Source organism: Rhinoderma darwinii, chromosome 1, assembly GCF_050947455.1.
Source record: "Rhinoderma darwinii isolate aRhiDar2 chromosome 1, aRhiDar2.hap1, whole genome shotgun sequence".
In the NCBI taxonomy this organism is placed as follows: domain Eukaryota; kingdom Metazoa; phylum Chordata; class Amphibia; order Anura; family Rhinodermatidae; genus Rhinoderma; species Rhinoderma darwinii.
The window spans coordinates 262608721-262636096 of NC_134687.1; the positions used below are offsets into that span (position 1 = coordinate 262608721).

General features: G+C 43.3%; 1 protein-coding gene across 1 annotated transcript in view; it reads right to left on the reverse strand.

Annotated features, from left to right (window-relative positions):
- LOC142760640 (lysine-specific demethylase 4B-like) overlaps positions 1 to 27376 on the reverse strand; it is a 78979-nt gene that overhangs the window by 33710 nt on the left and 17893 nt on the right. The window contains exons 2-10 of the mRNA XM_075863835.1: positions 14609 to 14783; positions 14006 to 14181; positions 13155 to 13269; positions 12732 to 12925; positions 11156 to 11205; positions 4080 to 4183; positions 3858 to 3995; positions 3580 to 3770; positions 2052 to 2197 (exon numbers count right to left, since the gene is read on the reverse strand). Of these exons, the coding sequence (XP_075719950.1) occupies positions 2052 to 2197; positions 3580 to 3770; positions 3858 to 3995; positions 4080 to 4183; positions 11156 to 11205; positions 12732 to 12925; positions 13155 to 13269; positions 14006 to 14181; positions 14609 to 14749 (1255 nt within the window). The 5' untranslated portion in view covers positions 14750 to 14783. The remainder of the gene's footprint in view (positions 1 to 2051; positions 2198 to 3579; positions 3771 to 3857; positions 3996 to 4079; positions 4184 to 11155; positions 11206 to 12731; positions 12926 to 13154; positions 13270 to 14005; positions 14182 to 14608; positions 14784 to 27376) is intronic.

Below are 27376 nucleotides of genomic sequence, written 5' to 3' on the forward strand. Positions count from 1 at the left end.
TACCCCTCTTCCTGAACATTTTCAAGTTGTAGCCATGTGCCAATTTAAAAGCAAACTGTTCTTCTATTACTCTTCCAACCTACATGTATTTGGTCTTGTTTTTCTAAGAACATATTGGACTTCCATATGGTGTACAAAAATAATAGATATATTTAACTTTTTTTAAAATATGGAAGAAAAACAATAAAAAAAAAATAGGTAATTTAGGTGATCTTTTTTGACATCTGGTGCATGCCACTGAGTAAAACACACCTGAATATATATTTAGAAACTTCTACCAACTTCAGCGATACCAAATATATGTGTATTTCCTACACCTTGGGCGCAAGGCGGAGCTTACAATGAATGGTGCGCTAACTGGCTTTTGATTTGCTAACTGGCAAATTTTTCAATGCTGGTTTGCTGACACCATACGACCATTACAGTCGTTGTGAAGAGCCAAAACACCATGAACACCCCCAAAATGACTTTTTAGGAAAGTAGACCCCCCCCCCCCCCCCAACCCAAGGTATTGATTTAACAACATATCAAAGATATGAAAATCTGCAGTGTAAAATGTCTGCAGCATGTGGGTGAGATTTGTAAAATCTCATCTACTCGCCTAGTACTGAAATCGGCAGCAGACTTTACCTGCGCAAATCCGGCAGTAAAATCTGCAGTGAATGCACCGCATACAAAATCACCCTAAGGCCTTGCACACAGTGCAGATTTTACATGTATTTATTAAGCCAAAACCAGGAACGGAACTTACACAGAAGAAATATATAAAAGGAAGGCCTTATAGGTCTGCTCTCCTGGATCCAATTCTGGTTTTGAATTAAAAAAAATGCATGCAAAATCTGCACTGTGTGAACAAGGCCTCAGGCTGGGGCTACATGGTGACTTTGGCCACGACACAGGTTGCACAGCTACAGATCACTATGTCCCATAGCTTACACGGAAACTAATTACAATCAATGTGGTCGCGTTGCGACCTGCAAGTACCTGCGGCACGACAGTTTGGATTTCTTGCAACGGTCATGTTGCGGCAACTTACGCGTTGCAACACAACCACATTGACTTTTATTACTTGCAATGTAATCTACTGGACATAGCAAACACTTTGGGTTTGCAACCGGTGTCGTGGCCAAAGTTGTTGTATAGCCCCAGCCTAAAACTGTACAATACATCAATATATAAAAGAGATGCGATAATAATAAACAATAATCTATATTTGTAGGAAACAAAAAAAAGTGCATTTAGATAAAGAGATTATAATTATTATGATCTATCTAAATGCAGATTTTCTGTGTCACAATAAAGATTATTATCTAGCTCATATATATTGATATAGAATATAGTTTTAGGCTGTGTGTGTTTTTTACATTACTCTTCTACCTCTATGACAGTCTGCCAGAGAGGGAGAAGCTACAACTAATGGAAAAGTTTGTTATTTACAAACAAACTTTTCTGCGATCGCTCTGACAGGCTATCACAGCGATCACATGACCGGAGACCACACAGATTGGTCTCTGGGTGAAAGCTCCGTGATACAGCTGTCTCTATCACAGCGCCGATAGGAGAATTAATGTGTTTGTTGTGACAGATTGTCACAATGATCACATGCCTGGAGACCACGCTGGTCAGTCCGTGAGACACCTGTATCACTCAGATATATATGCCGCCAGTGAGCGGCAGACCGTGTAAATCTGCAGGACGTTCTGGAACGTCCTTGAAGAGGTAGGTGCGGACAGGCCGGACATTTATAGTCTATGGGCGGTCTGCAACTGGTTAAACTGCCCATAAACAGATTAATGTCAGCAGGATTAATAGACAAGCTAATGTGTATGGGGATCCCACCTGTTCCCTGATGGCAGCTTAAAAAAATACACGGTATGTTGGAGTTTAACATGAGCAATTCTTTGTTCTACTGGTAGATAAACGGATGTCGCCCTCTCCTCACGTGATTCGTGTGAGGAGTGGCAGGTGTCTCCCTAAAAAAACTGGGCGAGTGGATATCCCTGCAAATCTAAATAATCCCATTCCCAGATAGAGAAATACTAGATACAAACCTTCACAACACATTTTATTGCTGTCGTCCTCACACTTCTTCCCATCATCCATTTTATCGTCTGAAATAACAGACCCAAATACTTCATCTAGTAGTTTCTGATCTTGCACCTTCTGCCTGCGGGGCTGGCTACGTTTTTTGTATGTCCTGAAAAACAGTTTACATATAAGGGATTGTTCACATGTACAAAAAGAAGTGGCTGAAAATAACAGAGCTGTTTTCAAGGCGTTTTTTGAAGCTGAAAATGAAGATTTTTTTTTTTTCTTCATTTGAAGCTTCCTTTGAGGCGTTTTTTTTAAGGCGTTTTTCATAGTGTCAACGGAAAATCCAAAAACGCCTCAAGAAGTGACATGATACTTCTTTTTACGAGGCATTTTCTTAATTCAGCAGCGTAAAATACACCTCATGTGAACAGCACAGTGTATTTCCCGCTGAATTCAATGGGAAGCTGTTTGGAGGCGTTTTGCTAGTATTTTTCCAGGTGTATTTCAAGTCGTTTACGCTCAGAAATACGCCTGAAAATACTACCTGTAAACATACCCAAAAAGTTTACTCTCTAACACACACACACAAATATATATATATATATATACACACACACACACACACACACAAATATATATATATATACACATACATACATACATACATACACACACACACACACACACACAAATATATATATATACACACATACACAAATATATATATATATATACACACACACACACACACACACAAATATATATATATATATATATATACACACACACACACACAAATATATATATATACACATACACACACACACACAAATATATATATATATATATACACACACACACACAAATATATATATATATATATACACACACACACACACAAATATATATATATATACACATACATACATACACACACACACACACACAAATATATATATATACACACACACACACAAATATATATATATATACACACACACACACAAATATATATACACACACACACACAAATATATATATATACACACACACACAAATATATATATATACACACACACAAATATATATATATATATATATACACACACACATACACAAATATATATATATATATATATATACACACACACACACAAATATATATATATATATATATATATACATACACACACACACAAATATATATATATATATACACACACAAATATATATATATACATACACAAATATATATATATATATACACACACACACACACACAAATATATATATATATATATATACACACACACACACAAATATATATATATATACACACACACACATATATATATATATACACACACACATATACACACACACGTTTTTCTGAAGTTTAAAGCTGGCTATACACCTAGACAGCTGTCGTCTAGCCCTGTATTTGTACAGCGCCAGATCTATTCCTACTAGCAGCCATGTGACTAGGCAACAAATTCAAAGAGCCAGATTGTGGGTTTTAAAAAAAAAAAAAGGGGACAAAAATACCTGCGGCCCACTTTCCCTTGGGCTTTTCTCTCCAACCAAGCCTCCAGCTCAGGACTGCTAACCTCAGTTGCTTTCAAATGGTCAAGAACAGTTATATCCTTCCCCTGCTTCCAAACGTCATAGCGGTCAGGTTGAAGGAACTTCACAAAAACATCCATGGAGATCTTTACCATGTCTTTCCGACATGTGCACTATGAGCAGAAAATCAAAAAGGTGAGACGGAATAGAATTAGCATGCACACAGGAAGCTTCAACCTCTGAAAGAATAACGGACAAACCTGTGTGGCCATTTTTCCATAATCAACCCAGCGCAATGTTGCAAAATTGGTGGACTCGGCACAGTTGAATCCATGATTAAACCCTGCATGGTACCCATATGGAAAAGTTATCATAAACTCTCCTGCTTCCTGTGTGATCTATATAAGAAGAGAGGACATACAGTGAGCCACAATCTAAGCGCACAAAAATGTTTTTCAAATCATATATTTTGCACAACTTACTCGATCAAAAGGAATTCCATACTTCTTTAAAATGGATGGAGAAATTAGAGTCATTTTATGCCTAAGAAAAGCATCACATCCTTGAGAACTTCCCGGAAAAAATCCTGTAAGAAAAAAGAAACTGTAAATTGGGTCTAAATAAAGTTTTGATGAGATGTTACAGGAGTGGTTAAAATTCCAAGAAACATGGATAGGGTTAATCTGTATTGACATTTTTAGTTCTATGATTCTTCTCATCTGCTAGGATCGACTGTAAGGCCCTGTTCACACAGAGTTTTCTGACACGTTTTTTGACGCTTAAACCACGTCAGAAAACGCGCCAAAAGACAGCCGAAAATGCCTCCCAAAATGCCTCGGCCATTTACGTCTCTGACCTCCAATTGACATCAATGGGAAGCAGAGAAAGCGTACTTCGCAGCATTTTTGCCCGCGGCGCTCAATGGCCGCGGGTGTAAAACACAGCGAAAAACGCGGCAAACTGTGTGCAGGCAGATCAGAATCTGCCTCAAAATTCCAGACAGAATTTTGAGGTAGAATATTCTGCCTGCAAAAAAACTCTGTGTGAAAAGGGCCTAAGGGACTGTTCACACAGAGTTTTTTGCCGCAGTTTTTGCTGCGGAAGCAACTGTGGCAAAAAACGGCTGAAAATGACTCCCATTGAAATCAATGGGAGGTGGAGGCGTTTTTTTTTTACCGCCAGCAAAAAAAAAACGGTTGCAGGAAAAAGAAGCGACATGCCCTACCTTGAGGTGTTTTCCGCCTCCAAAAACCCCATTCAAATCAATGGGAGACGCGCTTTTTGCCGCGATTTTTTAATGTGTTTTTCAGCCACAAAACGCTTGTGGTTATTCCATCTTTCTGTTGGAGATAGCTAAAAAAAGAAGCCTAAAAATACCGCTTTATAAAACACGTGTGGTGCAAAACCACTTAAAAAAAAAAAAAAAAACGGAGCTGATTTTTCCAGGCAGAATTTTCTGCCTGCAAAAAACTCAGTGTGAACACGGCCTAAAATATATAAGGCGTTTTCTTTTTGGTTTTGCTTTTTTATTAATAAAAAAATGAAACATAAAATCTAAATAAAATTAAAAACTTTGTAAATACTTTGACTTATTTTATCCTCTTTGATTGTGAGAGTCATCTGATGTTTTCAACGCTATTCACATATAAAGGGGGTATTTCTACCAGAGACATTTATGATCTAGCCACAGGATACCTATAGAAACCTCACCTATCGGGAGGACGGGGGTACCTCTCCTTGCTCAGCTCTTTCCTTAAAGCGAGCCGCCTGTCACAGGACAAAAATTATAAATGTGATGGGGTTATATTACCTGGTGCCCTCCAGTCGACCCTTCCTGCCATAGTTCCGCCGCTTTGGGGTCCCCTCTGTGTTGTCCCAAAATGGCCGCAGCGCTTCACAGACTGAGTCTAAGACACTCCCTTTGTTCTCAGATTGGCCAGGACTACTCACGTGAGTGCTGTGGCCATCTTGGGACAAGACAGAGGGTACCCCAAAACAGCAGATCCACGGCAGAGGGATGCAAATGGAGGGCACAAGCCAATATTACTCAATATACCCTGTTAGATTTAAAAAATGTCCCCGGACCGGAGGGTGGCTTTAATTTCCATAGACTGGAATAAAGAAATACCTCTCCAGTTAGCTCTAGCAACCGCGTCTGGTGGAATATTTGTGGAGTGCCTTATGCACGGTTATGCTTGATTGTGTTTAAAAAAAACACCTGAATTTCTATATCAAAACTGGATTATTGTGATTCAATCTATAGTACACATACCACCAAGAAGTAATAAATTTATGACTAAACGGACTTCACATCAGATAAAACGTACAAATTCAGTGATACAATAAGCACCTCAAAACCATTTTACTAGTTCGAGCCTGCAGTTATTTATTATACAAATATAACTTCCACAGATTTGACAGACACCTCTTTAACCCCTTCCTGACATTTTCTGTACATGTACGTCAGTGAGGTGGGGCTTGTTTAGTGTGGAGCTGAGCCCGCTCAATACGCAGTGGATGTCAGGCTCTGCCCAGGCAGGCCATATCCTTTCAACAGACAAAGAGCGAATTAGTTTAAAATGAGCAGTAGGATAACAAAACAGCACATCCATGGTCCCAGGAGAACATCAAACAACCAGAGCAAAAATCTGGGGCCCTGGAAAAAAAAACAAAAAAAAACAAACAAGCGAAAGATCTGTGTACCCCAATTACTGCAATGAAAGAGGGATTTTACGACGAGTACAAAAATCTAACTTTCTCCAGTCCCAGAGGGTGGGAAAAATCTGTAATCTACCATGCGACCCGCCTAATGCACAAGAGCTTGGAGTACTTTGCGACCCAGGCTGGCATCAGAGGAAGCCAGAGAATGAATTTGGTAGAACTTTGTGATGGTATGCACCGAAGCCCAGGTAGCAGAATGGAACCCTGAAAGATCGGAGCTTTGTGTTGCACCACCCAGGAAGCAGCGTCAACCCTCACGGAATATGCGGTAACCCAAAAGCCTTGAACCGATAGGATTCCAGGATCACAGACCTAACCCAACGATCAACGGTAGCCTTGAAAGCGGCCAAACCCTTGCGCGGCCTCTCAGGCGACACAAAGATAGTCAGTTTCTGAACATTTACTCGCCAAATGTAAATGCAAACCGCTCAAGACAACGAAGTGCACGCTCCCAAGGGGGGGACAGAAGGAAGAAAGGTTAACGTCCTCATTAATGTGGAGGTCATCTTTGGGAGAAAGGTTGGGACAGGTCGGAAAACAAGGAATGGAACCTTACAGGATAGCGTTGCCAGTTCCAAAACTCATCTAATAACACACTGACCACAAGGAAGGCAACCTTCCAGGAAAGAAAACTGAGCAAGATATCCCATTATGGTTCGAAAGCGGAGGCCTGGAGAGCTCCCGGAACCAGGTTGAAGTCCAGGGGTTCAGAGGGAAGCCGATAAGGAGGGACGGCATGAGCCACACCTTGCAAGAAGGTCTTTACCTGAGAATGAAAGCGTTTGCTAAAAGGGGATAGAGGGGAGAGAACTAAACCTTTAGGGAAGCCACCTCAAGCCCTGGTTCAAACTGGACTGCAGAAAAGATAGAACCCTAGGGGTGGAGCACACTAAAGGATGGAAACTGTATTGCTTACAGAAATAGGCGTTCCACCTATGGTGGTAAACCTTGGCCGACTGAGGCTTCCTGGCTTTTAATGTCATCTGGATGACGGGCTGAGAGAGACTGCAGAATCTCAGAACCTGGGCTTCAACAGCCACAACGTTAAATGAAGCCGAGGTAAAGTGGGGTGCAACAGCGAACCTTCGGAAAGAAGGTTGTGTCGCAACGAAAGCCGCTATGGGGCGTCTGCAAGTAGATAGACTAGGTCGGCATACCAGGCCCATCAAGGCTAGTCTGGAGCCACCAGAGTGGCTGGAATGCCCAGTCTTGACCCACTTGAGAGCTCTGGGCATCAGCAGAAAGTAAGAGATATAGAAGAAACCTTACTAAGGAGTGACCAAGGTGTCAACGACGTAAGCCGTGGGATCCCAAGCCGCGGACATGTAGGCTAGAACCTTGTGGTTGAAAACAGGATGCAAAAGATCTGGGAGGAAAGTCTCCGGATAAAAATCGACCATTCCCCCGGCTCCAGCCTCTCCCGATTGAGGAAGTCTGCAACCCAGTTGTCCACATGTGGGATGTGGACCGCTGACACGGCTGGGACGTGATTCTCCAGAGTGGAGTATCAAAGAGGACTCCCACATCGGCACTCTGCTGCTGGCGCCACACTGATGGTTCAGATAAACAACCGCTGTGGAGTTGTCGGTCTGGACATTAACCAGACGACCCTGGAGAAGAGTTGCCCAATGCCAGAGCGTTAGGATTACAGAAGGTTGTACTCTTCAGCAGCGCTTTGTCCTTAAACCATGTGCCCTGAGAAGGCCGAACACTGCCCCCCAGCCGGAGAGGCTGGCATCCGTCAAGATGACCAGCCGCTGGAGAGGCAGGAAGGATCTGCCCTGAGAAAAGGTTGGGGAGGACTCCCACTAGAGCATATCTTGACAAACCCATGGGGACAGGAGGATCAGCTAGTCCAGGAATTCCTGGGATTTGTTCCAGTGTGCGAGGATTGTCCTTTAGAGAAGCCTCGTGAAATTATAAATAGGGGATGGCCTCAAAGGCGAGACAATCTTGCCCAGCACTCGCATGCAGAAGCTCATGGAAACTGGATTCTCCTAGCCACCCTGGATGGCCTTGATCTTATCCACTGGGAGGAGAACCTCGGCTGTCCTGGAGTAGAGAACCATTACAAGCCATTACGAAGGACGCAGCAGGCGTCTGAAACGCGTAGGCTACAGCCCATCATCTAATCATCCTCTGTACTTTGGACTAAACCCGCTTTCATCATTTTTTCACTGCTTTTAAACTTAAGAAAATAAAACTCGGAAGAAGTTTCCTGTTTTTATCAGATGCACCAATCTCCAGCGCTGGATTCAATCCTTCTTTTTCTTTGTCTAGTAGAGAATCATGCCTAGGAATTCCATACGCTGGGCTGGCACTAGAGACGACTCTTTTTCTTTGATGTTCGATACAAATCTTTTCAAGGTGTCCAGGGTGATCCTGGGATTTGAAAGATTTTTCTCTCTGGTGGAGGACCTCACCAAGATGTTCTTCAGGTAAAGGATAACCGTGATTCCCCTGGTGCGTAGAAGCGCCCTGAGAGTTGCCAGGACCTTGGTAAAGACCCTGAGAGCAGTAGCAAGCCCGAACGAGAGGCCTACAAACTAGAAATGTTGAGAACCTACAGTGAAGCGAAGGAAACACTGGTGAGCCCCTGCAATAGGTATGTGGAGGCAGGCATCTCAGATTGTACCAACAAGGCCACCACTAATAGCAGGGACTCCATCCGGAAAACTTTGAGCGCGTTCAAAGCAGTTCAACTTCTTCAGGTCGAAGACTGGTCTGATTGATCCGTCTTTTTCAGGGACTGTGAAGAGATTTGAGTAGAATTCTTGCAACTGTTTTGATTGTAGAACGGGGATGGTCACTTCTTGAATGAGAAGATAGTGAACAGCCTGGAAAAAAAGCAGAAGTGTGCTTTAGAGCCTGAAGCAGAGCAGAAAGAGAGAACCAACCAGGGGCGGAGGGTTAGAAACTCTATCTTGTATCCCGTCTACACCACCTGTCGAACCAAGGCATCATCCTTGTGAGCCAGCCATATCGCTGGTAGGAAAGAAGTAGTCGTCCCCACTCAAGGATAAGGCTCGAGTGGGGAGGCACATTCAGGCGAAAGGGAGGGCCTCTGGAGTCTAGGTGGAGGAGATCCTAAAACTTGCAGGAGTTTGGGAAAATCAGAGGCTGGCACCAAAGACAGTGGAAAGACACCTCTACCTGGGAAGAGGAGGGGGGGGGGGGGGACGACGACTAAGACTTAACATGTAAAGTGTCATGAAAAGCATCTACTTTAGTGTCTTGCTCTAACTCTGAGTCAGAGTATTCCCCAGGGGAGAAAGACAGACAATTCCTGCAGAGAGGCAGCTTTCCCGATGCTGGACATAACAGTGGATGCTGGTAAAGAACGAGAAAAATAGCATGACCTGTACCTTGTGCTCTTCCTGGATCTCTTATGTACCTGCATGACCCCAGAGGGAGAGGCCGCAGGGGAATTGATCGGAATTGCTATTTGGGATGGCAGGTGTTCCAGAGACTGAGCCATAGTTTTTGAGTGGTCTTCAAAATCCTGGATGAAGGACACTGCCCAGTCAGGGTGCCGCATTCTGTGAGGGTGCATTATACTAGGGGGCCATGGGTTGCAGGCAATGGGAGCATAGTGGAGTAGGCTGACCGCATAAGAGCTTTGTGTTACAGCGACCACAATTATAGTGGGTCACTAATGCCACTGGTGCTGGATGTTGACTGGAATCCCCTCAGGAGAAAGACATACTGGGAGAGGGAGGACCTTTGCACTAGTTAAACAAGTGTCCGTGGAAAGGAGCCACCCATAAAAGGAAAAAAAAGTGACCCACTAGAAATAAAACACAGCTCAAGGAACTGTCCCACCGGTCCCCTGGTGCCGTGTCCCGACAACAGGGGGCGAGGATCTTGGGGAGCTTATAGGCTGGAGCATGTATGAACAAACTCTCTTGGATGGTACCGACTGCAGCTAAGGTGAAGCTGCAGTACGAATGCCTAGCTGAAAGTCTGTGCTGTAGAGACACCGCCCAGGAGAAAGAGAAATACCAGGACACCACCCTCAGCAGTCAGTACAGCGCCCAATAGGGAGGAAGGCCACAGATGGCCATTTGTGGGTGGGGAAACCACTGAAAAACCGACAGAAGCAGCTATCTGCACCTCTGTGAAAAAAAGACCAGGAACCACCAGGGAGTAGAAAAGAGAGTCTCATCCAGAGCGTAAAAGCCACACTGGAGGAGAAGATAACTTACAAAAAGCCCAAAAAACTAAAAAGGCAAGGAGGTCTGTAAACCTTCTTTATGCTATAGTAATAAGGTGTCCCCCATATAGCAACAGTAGCCTTAAAGAGAATTGGTCACCAGGTTTGGTCACTTGGTTTATGCTGCCCTATCTGAGGGCAGCATAACTTAGGGCCAGAGACCCTGAGATTCCAACACTGAATTGCTTACTTGTCAATGATCAGCAATGTTTTATAAAATTCACTTTCTCAAGAAGCAGTCTGTATTCATAAGCTGCGGCTAGCCCTGCCCACTGGGGTTGATTGTCGGCTTTGTCCCAAATACTGGGCATAGGGAGAAAGCTGCTATCAGCAGAGGGTGGTTGGGGCTAGCCTCCGCTCTTGAATATCAAGGACTCTATATGGCAGTCTTCAGTTGCCAAGGCGCGCTGCAAGTTGTAGTTTTACAGCAGCTGGAGAGCCACAGGTTGTAGACCCCAGCTTTAGAGTGCAAGCTCAGGAATTTCATACTGGCCAGTAAGCTTAGGTTTAACTTACCATCCCAAAATAGTCCTTTTTATTCCAATTTACTGTGATAAGCTAAACGTTTAGCTAACCAAATAAGCCTTTATGGAAAAAATAAACAAACAAATTGATCGCACGTACCTTTTGCCAAACGTTCTAGCCTTTTCCCATGTTCAGGGGGAATTGCATACCTGTGAAATACAAAACAATAAAAAAATAAAAGGCATTAAAAATGTAGCAGTAAAGAGTCATGTATAGGGAAATGCCAAATTAGAAAAAAATATGAATTCATTTAAAAAGGGACTGAAAGAGCGCTATATGGGAGGGGGAGAGCATTGTAAAAATACCTTTAGTCTCGGTCACGCAAGCTGCCTGACTGAGAAACCGACATTTGATTCCACCAGTGGGGCGGTCGCAAGTGCCACTTACTGCTTAGTGACGGCTCTCGTGACCGAAAGGGAGCCTGCTAGAGCCCTCATTTAGAGCAGAGGGGTGGGGAAGGCAACGTGTAGTAAGTAGAAGCCAGCAGCACGTCCACATCAAGTGCCTGGCTCAGTGGCACTTGCGACTGCTGCGCCAGGGGAATTAAACATCGATTTATCAGTCATGCAGCTTGCATAACCAAGGTAAAAGGTACTCTTAGAATGCCCTCTCCCTCCCATTTATTGCTCTTTCAGCAGTATTTAAGCCTCAAAACAGACTTCATCTTGAACAAAAAAATATGTGATATATCTATGGTATCTTCTAGTGATATATAGCACTCAAGATATATATTTTACATGTATATTCATGCCCAATCAACCAATGGACTACTGTTTTTTTAGGATATTTTCTGGTTTTCATAAAAGAAAGTCTCATACTTTAATTTAATATAATAAGAACTGAAAATCATCATATACCATATATCTTCTATATGATGATACAGAATCCATCTCAAACTTTTGTAAAGGTGCCAATTCTACATCCCAAATTTCTGTTTAGTATCTGTATAATGGGGGCGGTGCGAGGGGGGATATGGTTTTTATCACGGAAAGGGGCCCAACCCGAAGATGAGTAAGAAGAGAGTATCCGGCACACAACTTTGAGATAAAGGTAATTTTTATTTTGTTTTTAATGCCAGTGGCAGAGTGCGACGTTTCGGTCTAAGCGACCTTCTTCAGGCACTAGAATGGTATAAAGAACGATGGTCAAGGTAAGTACATATACAATTACCTTTATCTCAAATTACTTATCCTGGGGATAGGTCATCAGTTGTCCGGTCGTGGACAACCCCTTTAACAAAAATCGTTATGCCTATGGTCGGGTTTACACTTGTTCAATTTCCTCTTCATTCTGCTTATAGCACTTATAATACTACACTGGGCAAACTAATAGGGGTGAGGACACATTTAGCGACTACCGCTTGCGAACGAAAGCCACACCTGCGTGGTTTTAGTAGGAGAAACTGCAGTATTATCTGCAACCTCGTGCAGCCATTACCTATCAATTTGTAATCTGCGCCCACCGCTCGCGGCTGTGGTTTTCAGCAACCGCTACGTATAGCCTCACCCTAAGGCTCCTGATGTTTATATGATGTACAATGTAGACTTGAATTTTTTTTTAATAAGGTCTAAATCAAGCAGGTAATAGGCTATGTGTGTAGGTTTAAAGTATAGCATGAAAGCAAAAGTAGATATTTGTATTAACAGGTACTGAAATTATGCATTTTGCCTCTTACCAGGACTTGGGTTCTCCAAAGTGCAGATAGTTAATGCTGTACAGATCCATGTCCTCTGTATGCCAAGCAAAAGTGGTCTTCCACATTCCGAAGTAGAGATATGGAGTATTAACACCTTCTATGATAATTCCACTCTCATGTTCCACCATATCTAGCAGTGTTTTCAACCCTGCAATGTTCCATAGTTGGATATCCTGCCAATATGGAAGGATATATGTTGACACAAGAGTATGTCACTAACAACTCGATGTTTAGATGAAAAAGTAAAAGATGAAAAGCAAAAGCCAACATCACCAAATTAACTGCATGTGATTGTATGGTACGTGAAAACGGTCGTAGATAAAGTGGGAGGTAATTGTAAACTATACTTAAGAAAAATATCACAAGATACAGTATTCTGAGAGGGGGAAAAAAATGTCTCACACTGTCATAGAGGGAACCGCTAATGTCTGCTCCATATATAGGAGACATGAAGGTCAAATTCTTCCAGTATTTACGCTCCAAATCTTCAAAGTCTTGATGTCGAGGAGTGCAGTACCTAGGAGTTAAAAAAAAAAAAAAAAAGGTAAAGCTGAAAATTGTGATTAAACCAATTGCCAGTCAATATATTCTACACAACAATGTATGTGTGCGCACATCTCTATTAGCAAGCAAAAAGACAATTCTTTTGGAAAAAGAAGCCGACCTGTCGATCAACTGATTGACTCCGGTCTGGGTTCTCTAGCACCAGGCGATCAGTTGTTTTAACCAGGGGAAGCTGCATCTAGCCAAACACTTCCCCTTAAGTGGGCGCTCTAATGAAAGACCAGCCATGTAATATATAGACAGGCTGGATGCGCAGAGCGAGAGTTGCTCTGTGTGACCCACTGTCACCAAAGACGTCAGTCACGCTGACCTGATAGATTTGGGATTGATCGCAAGATACAGTTTCTATGTATCCAGGATACATAAAAGCTGTATATCAAAAAGTAAAAAACTATTTTTTTTATAGACAAAGTTGTTAAAAATAAGATACATTTTTGCATTAATAAAAATAAAAAAAGAAGTGTTCACATAGCCTTTAAGTCTAGTTAACTTCTGAAGATCTTCGATGGTTCTATAAAGTTAAAGCCATTATCGAAGTCACTAAATTGCATTCGTAATTAGTTCACATGAATATAAAATCAAGTGCAGAAGACAAAAACACCATAGTCAAATTATTCTAATCATGTACAGTTCAGCAAATATCTATAACATTTCTCATGGATGATTTCATTTTTTGATGCAAATCTTACTTGTCACTGTTTGCCAACTTGCGATATTCTTCCACAGTCATGGCCTTCTTTTGGATGTTATACTGAGTGAAGAGGCCAGACTGACCAGTCACCACTTGCTGAATTGGAGCAGGAATCACCATCTCATCCAAGTCATCATACGTCCGCCTTGGGCACCACTCTTTGGGGGGGATGATCTGCAGTGATCATGTACAAGCTGCTTACTCACGCATTTGCTTCTTGGTTGTTACATGCAACATTAAAGCTAGGTTTACATCTAATGTGACAAAAGGCATACATATACTCTGGGTATACGGCAGGTCTATTAAAGCCTACGGACATGTTCGGAATATACATGGAAAGATGTAGAGGTCGAATGTGCACTACAAACATAGATACCCATACCTAGATAGATACCCATACCTAGATAGATACCCATACCTAGATTTGAGAATGTTCAGTCGTCTAAATGTATGTTGCATTTAGATATAGGATCACATTTTTTTAATGGAATGCTATGTTCTACAACAGCTATACCTTGTACCCCAAAACATTGAATTCATTTACCACTGCTCCAAAATATCTTCCAAGACCTCCATGATAAAATATAAAATAAGCACTTACCTTAGCAAGACCAGCTCTGTGTGCTCCCTGAGATTCCATGTAAGCAATATATTTGCCAAAATCCTGAAACTCTTCCCATGTGGGTCTAAATGTCATGATCTTACAGCCCGAATTCTGAGACGGTGCAGTTTCTGGTCCCATGATGAATTACGCAGCGTCTGACTCTAGTAAGGATCTAAGAACAAAGATTTATGGCATTATCTACTGTAAGGGCAAATTAAAACTTGCTTGTTCATATATGAAACATGAGGCCTGAATGTATTACAGTCTCTGTGATTTTATACTGAAAACCATACACCACCACACTGAGATAATGGAATACTTTTTCCTGATATCAGATTGGTGACGGTTCGATTGCCACCACCACCAACCAGCTGACTCTACAAGCCACATCGCCGTCCACATCCGTAGCGCCCGTGGAGTTAGTCGCTGCAGCTCCTTTAATCAGCTGATCGGTGTGGATAACCGGAGTCAGATTTCCAGTTATCTCTTTTAACCAGTTAAATGCCGCGGTCAATAGCGACTGCAGCATTTAAAGAGTTAGAAAGAGGGGGCGACCCCCTCAAGGAGCTCATCCCGCCCCCTGCAATGCAATCGCAGGGTGGCGATGGTTGCTATGGCAGCTTGAGGGCCTAATGAAGGCCCTCAGGTTTGCCATCTTTGTGCTCCTATTAAGCCCTGCCTCTGGCTGAATAGCAGCCTGTCAGAAAGACAATATACTGCAATACATTAGTATTGCAGTATATAGTGCAAGCGATCCAACGATCGCTGATTGAAGTCCAGGTGGCCCTGTTCACACAGTTTTTTTCCCGCGGAAACCGGAAAACTGCAGAAATTGACTCCCATTGATTTCAATGGGAGGTGGAGGCGTTTTTTAACCGCGAGCAAAAAAAACGCTCGCAGGAAAAATAAGCAACATGCCCTATCCTTTAAGCTTTTTCCGCCTCAAAAACCCAATTAAAATCAATGGGAGACGCGTTTTTTTACCCACTTTGATGCGTTTTTCGGCAAAAACCGCTCGCGGTTATTCAATCTGTTGAAGAGATAACAAAAAAAAAAAAAAAAAAAAAAGACTAAAAAAAACTACGGCCAAAACCACGTGTGGTGCTGAACCACGTAAAAAATAAAAAACAGAGCTGATATTTCCTGGCAGAATTTTTAGCTGGCAAAAAATTCTGTGTGAACAGGGCTTTAGGAGGACTAATACAAAAAAACTTAAGAATTAGTCAAATAAAAGTTGTTTTCTTCATGTAAAAAAAATAAATAATTATTAATAGTTCCAAAAACCCCCATTTCCCCCTAAAGAATTGTAAAAAAAAATAAAAACATAATAATTGGTATCGTCGCATCCATAAAAGTCTGAACCATTACAATATATCATTATTTAACCCGCACACAGAACGCCGCAAAAAAATAAAAAAATAACAGTAAACCGCCAGACTCGCTATTTTTTTAGTCACCTAATCTCCCACAAATTTTTTTATAAAAAGTGATCAAAACCTTGCATGTACCCCAAAATGGTAGAATTAAAAACTACAGCTTATCCCGCAAAAAATAAGCCCCCTTACCACTTAAATCAACAGAAAAATAAAAAAGTTGTGGCTCTCAGAATTTGGCGACACAAAATAAAATTTTATTTTTTACACTTAGTTTTTCCTTGTAAAAGTATTAAAACATAGAAAAAACTATATATATTTGGTATCGCCATCATCGTATTGACCCACAGAATAAAGTTAATATATTGTTTTAATTGCAGAGTGAATTCCATAAAAACAAAGAGCAAAAAACAATGGAGGAATCGCTGTTTTTTCATTTTCTACCTCACAAATAATATTTTTCCAGTTTCCTAGTACATTATATGGCACAATAAATGGTGCTATGAAAAACTACAACTCGTCCCGCAAAAATCAAGCCCTAATAGTACTATATAGACGGAAAAATTAAAAAGTTATGACTTTTGGAAGGCGCAGAGGAAAAAATTACAATGAAAATCTGAAAAAGGGCTGCGGCGGGAAGGGGTTAACGTGGAGTATGGGTAATTTTTCCAGACATATACCTCCAAGGTAAATATAGTACACTCTTTTGGAATATGTCGGGTCAACGGGGCGTTATGTATATATTCAGCACTTTCCTAGTACATTTAGGGTCCATGCACAGGAACGTGCTTTTGCAGCCGCAATTCCCCCGAAAATCCACGTGAGAATTGCAGACCAATTCATTCCTATGGGGCCATGCACATGACCATGGTTTCCACGGTCCGTGCATGGCCCAGGAGCCCGGACAGCAGAAAAAACGGACGTGTTCTATTACGGCTGTGTTCTGCGGTCCAGGCTCATAGCAAATAACGGCCGCGGCCACAATTTGCGGGCGGCTCACAGGTGACACTCCGCACCCGGCTGACCCGAAAATCACGGCCGTGCACATGGCTACGGTCGTGTGCATGAGGCCATACAGAAAGTACGCTGCATACACTACCATGTAAACATAGTCTGACTGCATTCTATCAAATATACCAACAACACCTGGCAGTAAAAGGGTTACGTAGTCACAACAGGCCCCCTCCATTACTAGTCAGAGCAAACCACTGTTCCCCCACTATTCAGACCATGCCACTTCCATATCTAGTTATCGCAGCCCCCCCCCCCCAACATTTACGGTAGTTACCCCCTAAACTAGTCATTGTGGGTACCCATTCCGACAGTAGTCACAACAGGCCTCCCAACTTCCCCAGTAAGGGCACGTGATCCCTTTCAGAGCTGCTATCAGACTGACAGACTGAAAAGGAGTATGAGATACACCATGTGCTCTCTTTTCAGCCACCTGTTTGGTACTTTTAGTCGATGCGATTACACTCACTAATATACACTGAATGGCACTTTATTACCTTTCATGATTTGGAGCTTCCCTGTATGGAGATCAGACACATGACCCCGGAGTGCAGCATAAAATCAAGTGAGCAAATTTTTCGTGGATTAGTTTCATTGTAAATCCACATTAGAATGGGGGGGGGGGGGATAAAAATCGAGCGATCTGAGCAAATTTGAACGAGGCATGGTCATCGGTGCTAGATCTTCCGGGGCCAGTAATGTACGGACTCCCAGACTTTCTATTCAGCCTGTTCACCGCACCGAGGAAGCCAATCAGAACGTTCTAAACTTCTATAACGTCTGGTGTATACTTGTCTCTGATGGTTCCATACAATCTGGCTTTCATGTATTCAATTCTACGGAAACTGTATTAACTAGAGTATCTCATGATTTCTTGTCAGTCAATACTCACTTTTTTTTTTAAACTCTCTGTCAATAAAAGACATAAGTTAGTGTATTTTCCCCACAGGTCGGGAACACTCGGAATCCACGGGAGAATTGCGGCCCCATTCAATTCTATGGGCTCATGCACACGACCGTGGTTTCCATGGTCCGTGAATGGCCCTGGAGCCTGGACCACAGAAAGAACGGACATGTCTTATTACGGCCGTGTTCTGCGGTCCAGGCTCATAGAAAATAATGGACATGGCCATGTGCACGGCCCACGATTTGCGGGTGACACTCCGTGGTTGGCCGACCCGAAAATCACGGCCGTGCACATGAGGCCTTAGGGTATGTTCACACGCTTACTAAAAAATTTCTGAAAATACGGAGCTGTTTTCAGGGCAAAACAGCTCCTGAGTTTCAGCCATTTTTTTTTAGCAACTCGCGTTTTTCGTGGCGTTTTTGGAGCTGTTTTTCTAGAGTCAATGAAAAACGGCTCCAAAAACAGCTCAAGAAGTACGGCTGAAAAACGGCCGAAAATAAGCTGTGTGAACATACCCTTATAGCTTCGCAGAGCTATGATATCAATAGTAGTAGAAACATTTCTACATAGAACGATAATTAAACAAATGAACACTGAATGCAAAATTTGACAGTATAGTCAATAACATACATGAGTATGACATAAATGTAATACACAATCTTTTTCAAGACTATTGTGTTTCAAAACTTAGTTAAGGATGATCTCTAAGTAGTATTCGTATATCATGTCGGAGTTGGAAGAAGTTATCAAAGTAGATTTAACCTTAAAAGTAAAACATGACAAATCTAGTGCAGTTAACTTTATAGAAGAACTTTGCGTCTTTTATGAGTAGGTGTTCCACAGAAACAAACAGGCGTCTCAAGGAAATCTTTACGAGGACCAACCTGACCAATGGGCATCACATTTCGGGAGCCTATTTTCGAGGTTCCTGACTATTCTCTCAAACTGGCGTATCTCTTTAATTTTATGAAGTGTCCTCAAGAATGGGATAGTCAGGGATTTCCAGCTTATTGCTATTGTCCATTTTGTGATCAATACTCACTTTTAATCCGTCTAGATCTATCTGGCACATTTTACACGGTAACTCACCCAATACTTCTCACTCTCCACTCCTTTGGCATAAAGGACAGTGTTCTATCCTGGTTTTCCTCCTGTCTCTGACTGCACATTTAGGCCCACTGCACACGGCCGGTGATTACGGGCACGAACGGCGGCGAACTGTGAAATGCTCCCATTATAAAAAGGTATGGGAGCACGGTCCGTAAAAGAAAAAAATAGGAAGTTTTATTTTTTGCGGGTCATTTCTACGGCCCGAACACCTTCCTGGAAATATACGGGAAGGTGTCCGTGGGCAATAGAAAGGAATGGGTCTGTACTTTGATCCGCAATTACGGTCCGTAATTGCGGATCATTCTCACGGCCGTGTGCGTGAGGCCTTAGTGTGTCTTTTACTGGTTCTTCCCTTTACTTCACATTTCTCACTCTTGGCGTTCCCAGGCTCAGCGCTAGGCCCCCTGCTGTTTTCTATTCTCACAATCCCAGTCGTGCAGACTATCAGCAGGTTTGGTTTCCAGTACCATCTTTATGCGGATGACAAAACAAAACACTTGTGAGGGACCTTCAGCTGTCTCTAATGTCAGGTCTTCTGTGCTCCTTCTGTTCCCCCCATCATCATCATCCTAACCCAATGTCTCCATCTAGAACACAAGCATTTCCCTAGATATCAGGCCCAAATCCGGCCACCTACACCTTCCGCATCCATCCCTACCTGTGACACCGCAAAAACACTTATCCAAGCCTTAATCATTTCTCAGCTAGACTTCTGTAACTCAGTCCTAACTGGCATTGCACTAAACAGATTGGCTCCGCTACAATCATTCATGAACGCAGCAGTCCTGTTCAACTCGCTACCCCAACTGATCAGATATTTATCACCTATCCTATGGATAGATAAATATTGATTATAGGAAAACCCCTTTAATGCTGAAAGAAACACGTGGGGGTGATCCCATGGACAAAATTGGTATGATTGCCATCTCCCATACCTTCCAGATTGTAAGCTCTTTTGGGCAGGGACTGTTGTGTCATTGTTTGTTCATTTGTTTTGAAACCTTTTCATTTTACTTGTTTATTACTTCCGCTACTGTAAACTGCTTCAGAATATGTTGGTGCTATATACATGAAGATTATTATTCATTGTGTTAAGAAACAAGTGAGCAGCCTATAACCTGAACTGACTTTTGCAATGCTTTTTAAAAATATTAATATATAAACAGATGAAGCGGGCTGCACAGGCGGGTACTGTAGTGATAATGGGAGATTTTAATTTCCGGGATATTAATTGGTGTCATGGTTCGGCTTCAGCTGCAAAGGGGAGACATTTCCTCAACCGGTTGCAGGAAAATTTTATGGGCCAGTTTGTGGAAGACACAACTAGAGGTGAAGCTCTGTTGGATCTGGTCATTTCTAATAATGCAGAGCTTGTTGGGTACATCAATGTTCGTGAAAACCTTGGTAACAGTGATCATAATATAGTTACATTTTACCTATACTGTAAAAAAAACTAACACAGGCTGGGAGGGCAAAAACACTTAATTTTAAGAAGGCCAATTTCCCCAGGATGAGGGCTGCATTTTCAAATCTACTTTGGGTAATTATAGTGCACAATTTATTCCTATAGGTAACAAGTATAAACGACTAAAATTATACCCCACATGGCTGACACCTTCTGTGAAAGGGGCAATACATGACAAAAAAAGGGCATTTAAAAAAAATACAAATCTGAGGGTACAGCTGTAGCCTTTGTAAATTACAAAGAGCGTAATAAAATCTGTAAAAATTTTATAAAATCAGCAAAAATACAAAATGAAAGGCAGGTGGCCAAGGATAGTAAAACAAATCCCCAAAAAATCTTGAAGGATATAAATGCAAAAAAAAACAAGGTCGAGAAGGCAGAGTTACTAAATGGGTGCTTCCGCTCTGTATATACAACAGAAGAAAGAGCAGCTGATGTAGCTGGTGCCAGTGCTGTTAATATATCAGTTGATATACTAAATTGGATGAATGTAGATATGGTGCAAGCTACATAAAATAAATGTACACAAGGCCCCGGGACCAGATAGGTTACACCCTAGAGTTCTTAAGGAGCTTAGTTCAGTTATTGCTGTCCCCCTTTTCATAATATTTAGAGATTCTCTAGTGACTGGTATAGTGCCAAGGGACTGGCGCAGGGCAAATGTGGTGCCTATTTTCAAAAATGGCTCTAGGTCTTCCCCGGGTAATTATAGACCAGTTAGCTTAAAGAGGCTCTGTCACCAGATTTTGCAACCCCTATCTGCTATTGCAGCAGATAGGCGCTGCAATGTAGATTACAGTAACGTTTTTATTTTTTAAAAACGAGCATTTTTGGCAAAGTTATGACCATTTTTGTATTTATGCAAATGAGGCTTGCAAAAGTACAACTGGGCGTGTATTATGTGCGTACATCGGGGCGTTTTTACTTCTTTTACTAGCTGGGTGTTGTGAGGAGAAGCATCATCCACTTCTCTTCAGAACGCCCAGCTTCTGGCAGTGCAGACACAGCGTGTTCTCGAGAGATCACGCTGTGTCGTCACTCACAGGTCCTGCATCGTGTCAGACGAGCGAGGACACATCGGCACCAGAGGCTACAGTTGATTCTGCAGCAGCATCGGCGTTTGCAGGTAAGTCGATGTAGCTACTTACCTGCAAACACTGATGCAGAATCAATTGTAGCCTCTGGTGCCGATGTGTCCTCGCTCGTCTGACACGATGCAGGACCTGGGGAAGTGACGTCACAGCGTAATCTGCCAGAAGCTGGGCGTTCTGAAGAGAAGTGGATGATACTTCTCGTCAGAACGCCCAGCTAGTAAAAGAAGTAAAAACGCCCCGATGTATGCACATAATACACGCCCAGTTGTACTTTTAAACACGCCCAGTTGTACTTTTGCAAGCCTCATTTGCATAAATACGAAAATGGTCATAACTTGGCCAAAAATGCTCCTTTTTTAAAAATAAAAACGTTACTGTAATCTACATTGCAGCGCCTATCTGCTGCAATAGCAGATAGGGGTTGCAAAATCTGGTGACAGAGCCTCTTTAACATCCATCGTGGTGGAAATGTCTGAGGGGCTATTGAGGGACTATATACAGAATTATGTGACAATAAATACTATTATAAGTGACAGCCAGCACGGTTTATCTAAGGACAGAAGCTGTCAAACCAACCTGATTTGTTTTTATGAAGCGGTAAGCAGAAGCCTAGACAGAGGGGCCGCTGTGGATATAGTGTGTTTGGACTTTGCAAGGGCATTTGACACTGTCCCCCATAGACGCCTAATGGGTAAATAAAGGACTATAGGTTTAGAAAATATAATTTGTAATAGGATTGAGAATTGGCTCAAGGACCGTATCCAGAGAGTTGTGGTCAATGATTCCTACTCTGAATGGTCCCCGGTTATAAGTGGTGTACCCCAGGGTTCAGTGCTGGGACCACTATTATTCAACTTATTTATTAATGATATAGAGGATGGGATTAATAGCACGATTTCTATTTTTGCAGAGGACACCAAGCTATGTAGTATAGTTCAGTCTATGGAAGATGTTCGCGAATTGCAAGCGGATTTAAACAAACCGAGTGTTTGGGCGTCCACTTGGCAAATTACGTTTAATGTAGCCTGGGTACGAACAACCTGCATGCATCATATGTCCTAGGGGGAGCTACGCTGGGGGAGTCACTTGTTGAGAAGGATCTGGGTGTACTTGTAAATCATAAACTCAATAACAGCATGCAGTGTCAATCAGCTGCTTCTAAGGCCAGCAAGATATTGTCGTTGTATTATTAAAAGAGACATGGACTCACGGGACAGGGATGTAATATTGCCACTTTACAAAGCATTAGTAAGGCCTCATCTAGAATATGCAGTTCAGTTCTAGGCTCCAGTTCATAGAAAGGATGCCCTGGAGTTGGGAAAAAATACAAAGAAGAGCAACGAAGCTAATAAGGGGCATGGAGAATCTAAGTTATGAGGAAAGATTAAAAGAACTAAACCTATTCAGCCTTGAAAAAAGACGACTTAGGCCTCATGCACACGACCGTAAAAACACCCGTTATTGCGGGTCGTAATTACGACCCGCAATAACGGGCCCATAGACTTCTGTTAGTCACGGGCACCTTCCCGTTTTCTCACGGGAAGGTGCCCATGCCGTTAAAAAAATAGAACATGTTCTATTTTTTCATTTTACGGGCCGTGCTCCTATACTTTATAATGGGAGCACGGCTCGCAAAAGCGGCCGGCTGCACGTGGCCGGCCGTGCCCGCCCGTGCTCGTAAATACGAGTCATAATTACGAGCACGGTCGTGTACATGAAGCCTAAGGGGGGACATGATTAACTTATATAAATATATTAATGGCACATACAAAAAATATGGTGAAATCCTGTCCCATGTAAAAACCCCCTCAAAAAACAAGGGGGCACTCCCTCCCTCTGGACAAGCCTTCTTTACTGTGAGAACTGTGAATTTATGGAATAGCCTACCGCAGGAGCTGGTCACAGCAGGGACAGTAGATGGCTTTAAAAAAAAGGTTTAGATAATTTCCTAGAACAAAAAAGTATTAGCTCCTATGTGTAGAACATTTTTCCTTCCCTTTTCCATTCCTTGGCTGAACTTGATGGACATGTGTGTTTTTCCAACCGCACTATGTAACTTTTTTGTACAGAGCCATAATAGGGCCCCTATAAAGGTCTTCATCAGACTCCTAGTTTTACGGGAGAATATCTACGTACTTCTGGCACCTAATGAGCCGTACGGCCTCTGTGGACTGCCATACAGGCTCAATGTATCTTCCATCAGTGATAATGTAATCCACAAAGAATAGGGATGAACATGCTGTCATCTAGACATTTTCACACATTTGGCCAAAGATTTTCTGCCTAGTACATTTACGCTGGATTCACACGAGGTCATCACGTCCGTAATTGACGGACGTATTTCGGCCGCAAGTCCCGGACCGAACACAGTGCAGGGAGCCGGGCTCCAAGCATTATAGTTATGTACGATGCTAGGAGTCCCTGCCTTGCTACCAGACAACTGTCCCGTACTGTAATCATGTTTTCAGTACGGGACAGTTGTCCGGCAGCGAGGCAGGGACTCCTAGCATCGTACATAAGTATGATGCTAGGAGTCCGGCTCCCTGCACTGTGTTCGGTCCGGCACTTGCGGCCGAAATACATCCGTCAATTACCGACGTAATGACCTTGTGTGAATCCAGCCCTAGGGTATGTTCCCACACACAAAATACACTGCAGATTTTTTTTTCGTTTTTTCCGCAGCAGTTTTACCTGCGGATTTAGTGCTAAACATTGGTTATAGCAAAGTATATGCGCACCTGCGGATGTCCAGTGGTTTTTAACGCGTTTCCGCTGTAAATACTGCAACAACATTAATCCATTGCGGAATTTCTTTTCCCCCATTGAAGTCTATGGGCCAAAAACGCAGCATCTCCGCACAGAACATGCAGCATAATCCTACGGAATTGAAAAACGCACCGCAGAACACTTTCAGCACGACTTTTGTGCGGGTTTTATTCCGCAGCGTGGGCATGAGATTTTTTTTAATGCTCATTCACTTTGCGGCTACTGTAAATGCTGCGGAATTTCCGCACAGAATTGCGTTGCGGAAATGCTGCAGTGTTTACGCTACGTGGGAACCTGGCCTTAACATTGCAGAACAACGGAAAGAGGAACGCAGATGTGAACGAGGCCTTAATGATTTAGCATTTTGGAAAATGCATTTTATGCCGTTATAGGTATACTAAATATCTGTATATTATTGGGAGTCTTCAAATTAATATTTAATAAAACTTATTGTAAAAAAACAAAAAACAAAAAAACCCACTCAGGATAGGTCATCAATAGCTGATGGGCCAGGGTCCCGCCGCTCAGCTGCTTTGAAGGGGCTGGAGCGCTCGTATGAGCATTTCTTCTTGCTCACTATTAAACGTTAACACGAATTTAGCGGCGATTCACAGATATTGCAGCCTTTTCTCCCATTGAAGAGATCTGAACAAGTTAAAGGGGTTGTCCGACTTCAGCAAATGAATGTTTTTTTTTTTGTATAATCTGTCTGTATTAATTCTTCATCGTTTTCAAGATCTCTGCTTGTTGTTCGTTATTCTGCAAGAAATGTTTTACTTCCAGGGACAGGTGCTGGGATCTTTAAAAGGCCGGACTCACGCAAGCGTGTTCGGTCCGTGATATACACTGTCCTCAGAGCCCGGCTCCCTGCAGTGTGTTTGGTCCGGGAAATACTGCCGGCATACGGTCCCTATATTACGGACCGAACACGCTCGTGTGAATCCGACCCATGACTTATGCCTAAGCAGTATTTTCACTGTTTGTCAGAGGAGGACAATGCAGTGAGGGTATGTTCACACGAGGGCGTCCGTAACGGCTGAAATTACGGGGATGTTTCAGCCTGAAAACATCCCCGTAATTTCAGCCGTAACGGCATGTGCAGGCGCTTGAACGCCGCGTCCATTACGGACGTAATTGGCGCTGCTATTCATTGGAGTCAATGAATAACGGCTCCAATTACGGCCAAAGAAGTGACAGGTCACTTCTTTGACGCGGGCGTCTATTTATGCGCCGTCATTTGACAGCGGCGCGTAAATTACGCCTCGTGTGAACAGCCAAACGTCTGCCCATTGCTTTCAATGGGCAGATGTTTGTCAGCGCTATTGAGGCACTATTTTCGGACGTAATTCGGGGCAAAAACGCCCGAATTACGTCCGTAATTAGTGCGTGTGAACATACCCTGATACATGCTTGCCATCTCCTCCTCTAACACGGAAAGACTCTGCCGAGTATGGGAAAACCAGCTCCTCAGCAGGGATCCATCTGCACCACAGAGGACTTGGGGACCGATGGAAGTAACAACGCATGTGTGTCCACCGTTGAACACATAGGAAGGTGAAGACAGAATAAGGGGTAAGTTAAATACCCTAGGGGGCGTTATTACAAGCTTTGAGTAATAAAATCTTTGCAGAAGAAAACTTTTGTAATATCGTTTAAATTAAAAATGTACTTAGATTTAACTGTACTATTTGATTTTTTATAATAATCTTTGTGGGATAGCAGCAGATCTTTTAAAGAAGTTAACGTCTTGGTGCCAGACACGGTAGAGTTCGCATTAACACCTCTGCAGGCGTCACTGACTCCTGTAAAAACTCCTGAACGCCTTGAAATAAGTCTCAAGCATATTCTTACGCATGAGACTATGTTAATTTTGCGCGGGAGGACGGCACTGGTGGAACAGTATAAAAGGTAATATAAGTACATAAGAAGTGGTGCTTCTTCATGTACTTCTTTAAACTCTCCTACTCTGCCGCCAGCAGGGCACTGACGGGCAGCTCCTAATGACTTCAGTCAGGCACCAGTACATTGGGCTAATAAGGCTCTATGTGTGCACCTCTATGGCGTCTATAGGATCCTCCTGGCGGTCCCGTGCTGGCTGCTCCCGGGACTTAGAAGGGCTGCAAAGGACAGAGGACTAACCCTCCATACAGGGGCGTAACTAGGAAAGACTGGGCCCCATAGCAAACTTTTGACTGGGGCCCCCCCTCCCCTGGGTGTAACACAACCCCCCCTTGTAGATAGTGCCTTTTTTACAAACCCCCCCTGTAGACAACGCCATACAGCCCCCCTGTAGACAACGCCATACAGCCCCCCTGTAGACAACGCCATACAGCCCCCCTGTAGACAACGCCATACAGCCCCCCTGTAGACAACGCCATACAGCCCCCCTGTAGACAACGCCATACAGCCCCCCTGTAGACAACGCCATACAGCCCCCCCTGTAGACAACGCCATACAGCCCCCCTGTAGACAACGCCATACAGCCCCCCCTGTAGACAACGCCATACAGCCCCCCAGTAGATAACGCCATACAGCCCTTTGTAGATATCTACCGGGGGGACTGTATGGCGCCATCTACCGGGGGGACTGTATGGCGCCATCTACCGGGGGGACTGTATGGCGCCATCTACCGGGGGGACTGTATGGCGCCATCTACCGGGGGGACTGTATGGCGCCATCTACCGGGGGGACTGTATGGCGCCATCTACCGGGGGGACTGTATGGCGCCATCTACCGGGGGGACTGTATGGCGCCATCTACCGGGGGGACTGTATGGCGCCATCTACCGGGGGGACTGTATGGCGCCATCTACCGGGGGGACTGTATGGCGCCATCTACCGGGGGGACTGTATGGCGCCATCTACCGGGGGGACTGTATGGCGCCATCTACGGGGGGACTGTATGGCGCCATCTACGGGGGGACTGTATGGCGCCATCTACGGGGGGACTGTATGGCGCCATCTACGGGGGGACTGTATGGCGCCATCTACGGGGGGACTGTATGGCGCCATCTACGGGGGGACTGTATGGCGCCATCTA